At 34.6% G+C, this 12,146-nt stretch overlaps 1 protein-coding gene across 4 annotated transcripts in view; it reads left to right on the plus strand.

Annotated features, from left to right (window-relative positions):
• LOC108976433 (F-box only protein 32) overlaps window positions 1-10,900 on the plus strand; it is a 28,382-nt gene extending 17,482 nt beyond the window's left edge. For all 4 annotated transcript variants that reach the window (XM_018945529.1, XM_018945530.1, XM_018945531.1 and 1 more), the window contains exons 3-6: window positions 7,478-7,761; window positions 8,099-8,280; window positions 9,761-9,853; window positions 9,934-10,900. In XM_018945529.1, the coding sequence (XP_018801074.1) occupies window positions 7,478-7,761; window positions 8,099-8,280; window positions 9,761-9,853; window positions 9,934-10,323 (949 nt within the window). In that variant the 3' untranslated portion in view covers window positions 10,324-10,900. The remainder of the gene's footprint in view (window positions 1-7,477; window positions 7,762-8,098; window positions 8,281-9,760; window positions 9,854-9,933) is intronic.
• Window positions 10,901-12,146: the final 1,246 nt, after the last annotated feature.

Consider the following 12,146-nt stretch of genomic DNA (forward strand, 5'->3'; position numbering starts at 1 on the left):
ACCCGAACTTAGCCCTTCCTTACTTGTTAAGATATCGTTTTGAAATTTTGCAAATGCCATTTTTTCTGCAAGAAGCTGCTCATTTGTCGGAACTGCCGATATAGGACCACTATAGCTGAACGATTGGAATCAAGTTCTTGTATGGAAAACTTTCACATTTGACAATGTATCTTCATAAATGTTGGCACAGATTATTTGCTAAGATAATAATGTAATATACGAAGAAATTGTGCGGATCTGCTCTCTAGAGCTTGTATGGAAAACTTTCGCATTTGACGTGGTATCTTCACGAAATTTTTCATCGACAACTGCTTAAGGCAATCTCCGAAAAAATTGTTCAAACAGGACACATAGTTACTAAAAGAAATGCACCTGTGAAGGGTATATTAGCTTCGGTGCAGCCAAAGTTAACGTTTTATCTTGTTTTTTAAATAAATCTTAATAATGAGTTTTATATGAAAATCCGACATTTGTTCGACATTTTTTATCCATTGTAAAAAGCGCAATACACCACTAAAGTGTACCGACTTAAGAAGCTGCTGTAAACCAACTGGTTCACAGATCGCGTTCATATTTGGTATAGTAATTAAGGACAGTCCTACCAACTTACTACTATTCATTTTTTTTCAAATATAATTTACCCGGGCGAATTCAATTATAATTTCCGGGTGCTTTTTTGTCCGTATGCATACATAGTGTACCGACAGTTTTGTTTATTTCTGCCCTAATTGAGAAAACTAATAGACGCATATCTGGAAAATCGAGGAAAAACATTTTTAGAAATAATCAATCAATATTTGTCTATTTGAAATAAATATTTTATTTTTCAGCTTTCCAATCATTTTTGTGTTACTTTTACTTCTCAATGTGTAATATAAATTTTTCCTTAAAATGTTTGTCTAATTTTGAAATATATTCTACTCTGCAAAACCGTATTTATTTAACTCAGCAAGTTGAACCAAAATGTCAACCTGCCACATAAATTTGTTGAACACATTTCAAGTAGCATTAAGGCGAGACAAAACTTCCGTTGCTTCTTGAGAAGACGCACATACATTACATGCCTATTTATGTACAAAAACACACGGGCGTGTATACTTATTACAGCTATAACTATGTAATTTTGTATTATTGAGTCCATCAGCACGAAATTGTGAAATTGCAGTTGAAAATAGAATTTGAATGAATGAAGACGCGTCGCTTCGCTTTACGTTGAAGAAAAAATCAATTGTAATTTATTACAATTCTAATTGAGTACATTGGAAAAATCTTGGATTTAAAATCATTAAAATATGGAGCCATAAGTTTGCATTATGAACATGTGTATATATGTATATACATATATATATCGTTATATGTATGTGAGTAAGTAGGTCACTTCCCAATATGAAAATGACTGACACATTTTCAAAGTACTTGAACTAGTTTAGAAGGGTTGGAAGAGAAAAATAATACAAGCTATACAAGCAGTATATATTTACATAAATAAATCTAACACGGCAGAGCACAATTTGCCTCAAGCTGACTAGGCTGCTGCAGTTTTGGGTAATTGAACGTGAAATTGCTGCAACGATAGTACTTGAAGAATAGCGAAACGTTGAGCGATGAATTAGAAAGTCTAAGATTTCTATTTAAAAATATATCCATATTTAGTGCTCAAGGTTGCCTAGGTAAATAGTGTAAACAATTTAGGATAATCCAAAACTATTCAGGAAGGCTTGTGGCGAAACATCGGAACATGAATATGGCTGCGTAACTGTTGTCTGTCCGAATATGATTAGATGCTAAAATGAATACGGTTTTGTTGTTCTTATCTCTTTATACACCTCTTTTTTCTTCCTATTTATTGGCGTAGACACCGGAATTGTTATGATTTATTGTAGTATTTATTGGATTTCGAGGCTGACGTTGCTCTTGGTGTTAATGCTGCTTACAAGATAGACGAAATATTTGCTACAACAAAAAATCTCAAAACAACAACAAAGAACAAAAAATAAATATACCATAATTTTTTTGGACTGATTGGGTAACACAAGCCTATTATGAAGATTTTATTTTCGTAAATTTTTTAAGAAAATGTCGAGATTTTCCTTTTTCGGTATTATTATATGTTTGAAGTTACTTTTAAGTAAAAACGTGTAGATTTATTTCTTAACCAAAAAATATTCCTTTGCCCTCAATCACGACTCATATCGAAAATGCACTCGTATCTACACATATGTACGTCTTTATATACATATAGTACTTGCTTGTGTGTACTTATAGTGAATTTTGTAGGTTACTCATACGACCCGCTATGCTCTCTGCCCGCTTTGCCTTATCATTTGACCTACTTTTCTGTGTTTTACTACTTATTGAGCTTTCCTTCATTCTGCTTCACTACATTCGCATAACTAGTTCATGTAGTGATACAGGTTTTTTTCTATTACTATAAATTATTGAACGCACATATATAGACATACAAATACATATGCATACAGCTGCTGCTATTCATCCTCGTATTCGTTTATTGTTCGCTAATGTCCTTTAAACATCTGTAGTTATTGGTTGTTGTTGGCATTTGCTAATTCTATAACTAGGCTCAAGTGTGAATTCAACTGCTTCGGCGCAAAGTTGCTGGCTAATTTGTCACGTATGTATTTGTATATACATATATGTACCATATACTCATAATTATGCTAGCAGAGCAACTGCAATTAAAAATATTATTGAAGTGACATTAAAGGCCAATTAATTGACGCTTTTAGTAGAAGCGTGTGAGCAAATCAGGTGCTTGAGGTGAATTCTAGACTGCAAAAGTGGAATGCAAATATCATAAATGACGAGCACCTTCTTCGGTTATTAACTGTGTATATATGGGTGTGTTTATATATGGGCTTGCATCAAGGTAAACTGGTGAATTGCAAGAGAAAGTAAATGCTCGAAGAAAATCAAGGCGATTGCAGGTGTACACATGGCGGAAAATGAACTTAATAAGAACTATACATATTTTAATATATATGTATATAAAGGGCTAGTGGAAAGAAATCCATTAATTTTGCTGTAAATTAAAGAATGATCCGATTTATCGTTTTGTTCGAGAACTTATTGCCAGTCAATTTCATAATGCCACTTTCATCGAAACCCTGTTCCCCATTGTCAATTTTAATAAGCACTTTCTGAGGCGAGTTTTTCACCAGCAAAATCATTGGGAATTTAGACAACTTCAGACTATAGGTAAATGCATAAGAACCTCCCAACTAAGCTGCCGGAGCTTCTGGTGAGTCACTCGTGAGCATATGTGAATGACAAAGTAGTATTTACATAGCGATCATTCTCGACAATATTCATTATTTTGACGGTATTTTTAAAAATTGTTCTCCAGCGGTGTACATCTTTGACTTCAAAATTTACGGAACGGAACTGACAAAGCCAAATTTAATATTGCCTTCTGCAGTATCAGGACTATAAGGACTATTCAGCACGCTAGCTTGAGTTTTCGTCTTTATAGAAGAAAAACTGTAAAATATGGCATATTTTAGATTTGCTTATGTCCATATTTAAAACCTGCTCAAACAATACTGAGTCAAGCAATCACAAAACTGTCTGAGAACGTTTTTGGTACAAAATCATATCTTTCAAATAAATTGTGTTAAAAATATAGATATAAATAACGGGATTTATTATAAAAGGGATGCACACCCATATTGATCCAAATGTATCCTTCCTTAGGCCCTTGGCACTACGTAATCGATACAAACATAGAATTATATTCGACTGAGCGCTGTCAACTTGGCAAAATTAGTCAAACTAATTTGGGGAATATTTTCTGTCACTACATTAACAGGTGCTATATCGAAAAAACTGTGAATATGAGATCTAACTTCAGTCGTATTTTATAAACACATTTTTATATATATTACATATTTATTATACGATTATATTATATCTTGACGAAATGTGAGTAGAGGAACCTGACAAGGTGCAGTTCTCTCTCCTGTTCCATGGATATTGGTCATTAAAGACCAGCTTAAAAAACTTGAGAATATTGGCTGGTGGGATCTCTCACTTAAAGTGGACCTCTGGTTCTACCATAGTCAAACCCATTATGTGCTAAGTCGAGAGTGTTCAACGAGCGGCTCTCATCTTCATGTGTGGTGCACTAAAATCCACTGGAACCATGACATTAACGACATCCTACCCACATTATCGGAAGATATAGCTGCGAAAGTTGCTATCAGACTTAGAGGATATGGGTTATTAAAAGAACACGTATCTGAACACCCAGATATTCTCACACACTTTGACTTTATACCGGATCATTCGATCATGGAGTCGACATACCGAACTCTGGCGGCGTTCACGGTTGGTCGAGGAGCGCCTAACCTTGATATCGATAGCATCAATTGCCTTTGTGATGACTGGTATAGATGCCAGGCCATACAGCAATCGTAGGAAATTGCAAAGCTGATGAGCGAGCTAGGAAAAACACCTAAGAGCCACAAACGGTAGAATGGGAGCAGGTCGGTGCTCCCGTATCCTCTCGTGTTCTATTACTAGATAGCTGGGCTTCACGGAAGCTTGACCATCTCCGAGCCACCATCGGTATATGTGTTGTCGCAAAGACCTTTTAGCCCAATATCGGTCGCAAGAGATCTAGTGATCTATTTGGCCTCAGTAAGGCTAGACTCTCATCAGTTTTGGGGCTATGAGGTTGGGAGGTTTACCAGACGCCATCGGTAGAAGCTGTATGAAAGCAGATGATATGGAAAAACTCAACGGAGTCAAGAAGGGAGTTGACTGTCCCGGATTTGGCAGGTCAAGCCATAATCACTTGAGAGCGCATACCTTCAGACATCCCACCGAAGTGGAGTAGAAATTCAACTTCTATGCAAATTTGTATTGGCTAATAAGCGTTTCGCTAATTTATAAGTTCGAACGCAGCAGTTCTTATTTTCTATAGCTTCACAAAGATCTAAATATAGCAGTCCACGTGCGATCTCTTTAGATCAGCCTTTTAACCTAACCTAACCTATTATTATATACATATGTACACTATATTTTTAAAAATTAATATCGCAGCTCCGAAAGGTACCGAGTTCGTTCGTTTGTTTCTTATAAAATTTTCAATCATTTAAAGTTTTAATACTACACCAATAAATATGTAGTTCTCACTATGTTTCACAGTGTAATTCTATTGCGATGACAATAAAGGTAATTTGCAGCCAGAACATCACAGACTATTGAAATGTGCAAAATTTAGTAAAATATTCGAAACATATTTTAAAAGAAGGGCATCTGGATTTTTTGGCATATAAAAATAGTATACTTTTTTTTTTTTAAACAAGCGTGTGCATTGGTATACTATATACCCATTTTGGTATTAATTCAACTCTCACAACCCGCTGGAAAGCCCTTACATTCCACACATATTCTCACCAATAAATAGCTGATTATCTAAACAAAAATGCACAGACTCGCTCTATATGCAATACTAAAGATGTCTTACTGCCACACTACGAGTGCGAGTATCTGTCGGCGCTGCCCACATTGCAATGGAACAAATGTTGCACATAAATCATTCAAACGAAGTGGCAACAATCGTTCATTTACCTTCTCATTTCCCATAAGTCTTAGCTTTTTATAATTACTTCATTTTATTTTTAGTTCAATGTGTTTGTGCTTTCGAAATTCATCTGAATTGGAGCTAGTAGTCTTCAGTCTGCCGATCGGATGAGGATATGGTGCGTTGCATACACTGCAACACTCATTGCAGCGCTAACTGTATATTTAAGTGTAGCTATAAATAAATGTATAGATATAAACAGTCCTACAAAGAAATACGAATGTGCCATATGAACCTAGAGCTAGTTGGGCAAGGGCAAATATATTCGTATATGTACATATCTGATATCAGATGACTGAATCATTTAAATATTTACTCCCAAACAGAAAGTGGGTAGCAGAAGAGGCTACTCATTGGAGATCGTAGGTTCCAAACCAAAAAGGGGTCAAACGACATGATGTTCTGGAGAAAATCAGAATGATACATTTTTATTGAAGAGAAATTCAGCTTATGAAGAACTGTATTCTGGCAAAGTTTTGTAAAATGTAGCAATTAATAACTTATTAATTCTTTCGTTATGATACCGACTTGTGGTAAATAAATGAATGCGGATAATCAGGTTTTGTCTCTCCATAAAAAAAAAATATCTCGTAAGAAAATTAGCTAAAGTTATAGGTGCGTGCGATTCAACGAAAATTATCTGATAGTCTTCTTCGATTCGCTACTAATCCATGCACAAAGTATAGTTCTGCTTTCAGGTTGAGAAATTCGATAAATATGGCTGAAGGGATCCAAATACCTTATCAAGATTCTACAGCACCTGCTCAATTTAATTTGAGCCAATTGATTCTACGATTCACTACTCGCCAAGTTCTACGTTTGGTGTAATTAAATGGAGTTCTCAGAGCCAATAATTTTTAAAGCTCGAAGACCTATCCATGTAAATACCATTTCCATCGACTTCTTTCACCAGTTCTTAAATAATACAAATACCTTGCATATTTTCTAATTTTGCCATCAGGAAGGTCAAGTTAAAATTAGCTTCAGGATTCTGGCTATTGATATAATTTTCAGCTTTTGAAATGAAGTTACGCCTTCATTTATCATCGAGAGTGGATTTAATTTGAGAGGAGAACTATGCTTTCACTTAGGAAATTTAGGTTTCATATTGTCATTTATTATTTTAGTAAATTTAATTCTCCTCGAAAATCAAATAGAATCTTAGTCTAGATCGAAAAGTTTATACTTGGTGCTTCCCACGCGGATGTCATTAGCGTACGCCAGCAGTCGATAGCAGCTTTGAAATCTTTTCACGGGTCTTTTAAAAGATTTGCGGCATGGTGAATGTCTTGTCATTTGTTGATTTTCTAGGCCTGAAGCCACATTTATAGGGAGTTTAATTTAGCTTAGTTTTTAATCTTTCACACAGTACGCTCGATAGAACCTTATATACGATGTTGAAGAGGCTTATCCCACGGTAGTTGGGGCAGTTTGTGGGCGCTCCCTTTTTGTGGATTGGGCAGAGCACACTTTAATTCTAAACATCGGTTCTTATCAGCTCTTCGCCGTCGTATTTGAATGGCTCGGCCGGCAATCCATCGGCCCCGAATCCTTGTTGTTCTTCGGTCGGGTAGTAATTGCTATTCGAACTTCTTAATGGTCGGGCAATGGAACGTCTGCTCTATCGTCATCGATTGGGGAATCGGGTTCACCATTTCGTGGTGTTATGTTTTCACTGCTATTCAGCAGGCTGCGTCTCGTTTCGCTCTGCAACTCTCGGCATCTATCACATCCCGCACGTGTTGGGTTCAATTGTAACAATTACTTAGAAAACATGAAAAATGCAACTTTTGAAGAAATATGTATATTTTTCGCTACTTCTGTGAAACCCAAAAGCCTTTTAATTCCAATTTTATTATACTTTTTTTCCAGACTGTCTTCCAATTCGGACGATAGCTTTGACGATGATACGGATGAGGTTATCGTGCCGCCACACTGCCACATAACGGTACGTTGTACACGCGAAATCGCCGGCTTCAATGGACTTGGCGAAGTTGTGCGACGTCTAGACTTTCGCACTTCATTACGTAATCACAAACGCTTCCACTATATTTGTGCGCTGCTGCGATTGTTGGTCTCTCACAAGGGTATCGTCAACTTGTCGGGCAGCGCGCAGCGGGTGCTGATGCAAATTGTTGAAGATGTGGCCACACATGGTGAGTTAAATTATTAGCTAAATGTAGTGGCAGCAATTGTAGTTGAAAAGTGCATATTTCCGTTTGCCAATTAAATTATTGCAACTTCAACATTTACTGATACCATTGTGTCCAACTAGTTGGCAAGTCTTTTAGTGCCGTTAATTTAATGACATGACATTTATTGAAACAACACATATTCATAAAATATTTTTCTCGTTTTCTTTACATTAAATTTGTAATGGACATCAACTATGTTTTAATCCGTAAAAAACCGGTAATTGCTCCGCGTCACCTACGTACAACAACAAATTAACCATTTATGCGACGTTTCTTTTTGCAACACTTGACTTATCAGTCAATGACAGCCAACAGCATTTGAATGTGCTACGCGGTTTGGTCATACAACTGCAAGAGATTGTGTTTCAGGAGAGCCAGAAGTGCTGGGGGAAACCGCTGGGCAGCACCAATCTGTGGCAGGAGCATATCGAGACTATAAAACGCATACAAAATGTCGCTAGTCAACTTGAAATCAAAGAGGTGAGTGCTTGCATATACTAGCTTATGTATATAGGAACATATGTATATATAGATACATAATATAATGACAGTTGTTAAGCGGAAAATGGCATACTAATTTGCGTCCAGTGCATTTTTTATTGCTCCTTCTTGTTTGTTTTTTCGCTATGAGTGGAAAAGTGCAAACTCAGTTTAGCGGCAGTTATGCAGGAAATTGCCGTTCTATATTTTTAAGTGGATTCATTAGCCAGTTACCCATGGCAATGATTGGCTTTAATATTTAACACTTTGTTGATTTTTTACTGAAAGAAGTCATTTGCTAATGGAACTGCATTGAACTGTTGAAGTATGGAAGAAAAAATATTCAAAAGCATTCATCCGGAAAGTCCGTGACGTGTAAACGATATGATAAGACTACATAAATACAGCTTTTGGTATTGCTCAACGTCAGTTTACCCAGCCATATTAGTTTTGAGGGAATACTAAATTCGAACATAGTGGCTAAAGGCATTAACTTTTCGAGATTTCAATTCGACGAAGAGGTGGTGTGTTTCGATACTATTTTCACGCGCATGGTGAATATCTGGTCATTTGTTGATTTTCCAGGCTTAAAGCCAATCAGTTTATTGACGGTGGGCTTTAACCTTTCACACAATACGCTCGATAGAACCTTATATGCAATGTTGTGTAGACTTATCCCATGGTAATTGGCCCAGTTTGTAGGGTCTTCCTTTTTGTGAATTGGGCAGATCACTCTTAAATATTCTACAAAGAAGTTGATGCATGCTCCTTATCAGTTCTATGCCAAGAAATTTGAATCGGACTATATTAACTGCTATACAACTGCTCTGGCCAACTCAAATCCCTGTATAGAAAACTTTTTTATTTGTCAAGCTATCTTCATGAAATTTGGCGCATAATATTAATCAAAGCATCTCTATAACTCCAAAGATATTGTTTAGATGATTAAATGGAACACGTTTTTTATGAGAGATATCTTCCAGAAATCAGTGACCGCTACAATCTCCCAATGTAATGTTCAAATCGAACTAATATAACTTATAGCCACCATTTAAACAGACAAAACTTTTAAATCAGAACAAAGATATTTTTACTTGATACCTAAGATAACATTTTTATTTCAACAAATACTCAGGAGCGGTCACCTATAATTTTAGAGTCCACGCTCTTTTTGATGTAGTTCAAAAAATATTACAATTTACAAAATATGTCTAACACGTCAGAACACAGCGTTCAGGTCTGCCACTGTTTGTCTCATCCGTGGAGCAGGTTATACTGATACTTAGACTCTTATAAAATTTCAAATATTTTCTAATATAATATATAAAACGTCATCCTTTATCAACATAGGATGCGCTATAGCTATTTACACTTTAAGTTGACTTTGATGTTGTATTTGTAAAAATTTCTATAAATTGTATAAAATGATTTATATTCATAAGAAAACAATCAGTTATAACTTGTTGTCTATTCATTCCAGCCTGGTCCTGAAATACGTCCAAAGTTGCACGACCTACCTGAGGAGTGCATACGTGAGATTATCTTGCGCATAGCTGATCACAAAGATCTCGAAGTGAGTATGCAACTTTAAGACAATTTTAATCACTTAGACATTCGAAATAATTTTGAAACTCTCTCTCGTTATTGAATTAGGCCTCCGCCAACGCTTGGCCTACCATGGCCACATTGGTCTCGGAGCAACGCATTTGGCGTGAACTCTGTCGCTTTCACTTCAAACAGCCACAAATCAATTTAATACTCGATCTTAATAACATAAAACTAATGAACGAGGTAAAGGACTGGAAAAAGATCTATCATCAGTTGCGACGCACTTACGGTGTTAATGATGACTATCAGTTTGCCGAAGTGTTGAAACTATGTCGTATATGTTCGTGTTTATTCTGGCCATCGGAGGGTCATCCGTGTATAGCCGATCAAATGCCTGACTATAAACAACGCTTGGAAGATGCGGCGGGTGGTGGACAGTTGGTTGTGGCACAACCAGTGCCACCGGCACAATTTCTGAAATATTTCTCATTGTAAATACTTAGCATTGTAAAATAATACCGTAACTGAAGAAAGAGCAAGGTAGCGTAGCGAAGTGATAAGGAAAGGAGAATTCGAACTGATTTTGACTTGTTAAAAATGTGGTTATGTTGCGCAAGTGTTGGTATATATAGAGCGATTTTAGAGGCAGCTTGGAAATCTGGTGCACTGTGAGTACTAGGAGGGCGAAATATATATTTACTGATGAAAACAAACTGCTTAGCCTCTAGAATTAAAAATAAAATGTAAAATAACTAACTATTAGACAAGGCAATTTGCAACAAAGTACAGTGATAACTTGAAATTATTGCATATGTACATGTGTACTATATTATGGTAATGATTCAGCTTCTTAGTGAGGTCTATTTAATTTGATGTTTTTAAGAATTACTTTTTTTATTTTATACAACAAAAACTCAAAATGTTATTTATTAGTTTTGTAAGCGAGGCAGTAATGAGAAGAATGCTGACTTGGCTGAATTATTTGTATCGGAAAAGTACTCATTACATACATACATATTATATACATACATACATACATAAATAAAAAACATATAAGCATTTTAAATATAAATCTTGTGTTTGTTTTTAGTTCAAAATATTTTATTTAAATGTAAACAAAAAGAATGACAAATAAAATATGTCATACTTAAGTAAAGAGGAAGAAATAACAAATAATAATATGAAATGAAATAAAAATAAATTAATTTAACAAAAAAACACAGTAAACTGAAATAATTTTAATAAATAAAATAAAATATAAATGAACTAAAAATTAATAATGGAATAAAGAACTTAAATTAATTAAAGGGAATAAAAAAATAATATATGTGAAATTATATGAAATTAAACAAAAATTTATTTAATTAAATTTTTTAAGAAAAAATAAAGAATTATAAAAAAGTACTGTAAATAAAGTGAAGTAAAAATTTAAATATAATAATTTTAATAATAAAATTAAAAAGTGAAACGAGTTAAATTAATTAAAGTATGGTAATTAAATACAAGATACATTTTAACTAGAGTAAAAATATGTAATAAAAAATTAAATGGAATAAAAACGTTATATTAATGAAAAAAATTGGAATAAAATATAATAAAATAAATTCAAAAATTATCTAAATTATTAAATCCAATGATGAGACAAAATATTGTTAAATAAAACAAGAAAAAACGTTAACTTCGGTTGCACCGAAGCTAAATACCCTTCACAGTTGCATTTCTGTTAGTAACTTTGTGTTCAGTTTGTATGGAAGCTATATGCTATAGTAATTCGTTCTGAACAATTTTTTGGAGATTATATTGTTGGTTTAGAAAATAGCCTGTGCCAACTTTTGTGAAAATACATTGTGAAATGTGAAAGTTTTTCATACAAGAACTTGATTCCGATCGTTCAGTTTGTATGGCAGCTATATGTTATAGTGATACGAATCGGCAGTTCCGACAAATGAGCAGCTTCTTGTAGAGAAAATGACGTTTTCAAAATTTCAAAACGATATCTTAAAAACTGAGGGACTAGTTTTTATATATACAGACAGACAGACAGACGGACATGGCTAARTCGACTCAGCTCGACATACTGATCATTTATATACATACTTTATAGGGTCTCCGACCCTTCCTTCAGGGTGTTACAAACTTCGTGACAAACTTAGTATGTATACCCTGTTCAGGGTATAATGAAATTAAATCAGCTAAAAAAAAGTAATAAATCAAATCCCGCCAAATTAAAAACAAATTAAACACAAAAAAATATTATTTTGTTTACTTGAAATAAAAAATATGATCAATGGATGAGAAAAATTAAAGTTATATAAAAT

Source organism: Bactrocera latifrons, unplaced genomic scaffold (genome assembly GCF_001853355.1).
Source record: "Bactrocera latifrons isolate USDA-ARS-PBARC rearing strain unplaced genomic scaffold, ASM185335v1 scaffold_76, whole genome shotgun sequence".
Classification (NCBI taxonomy): Eukaryota; Metazoa; Arthropoda; class Insecta; order Diptera; family Tephritidae; genus Bactrocera; species Bactrocera latifrons.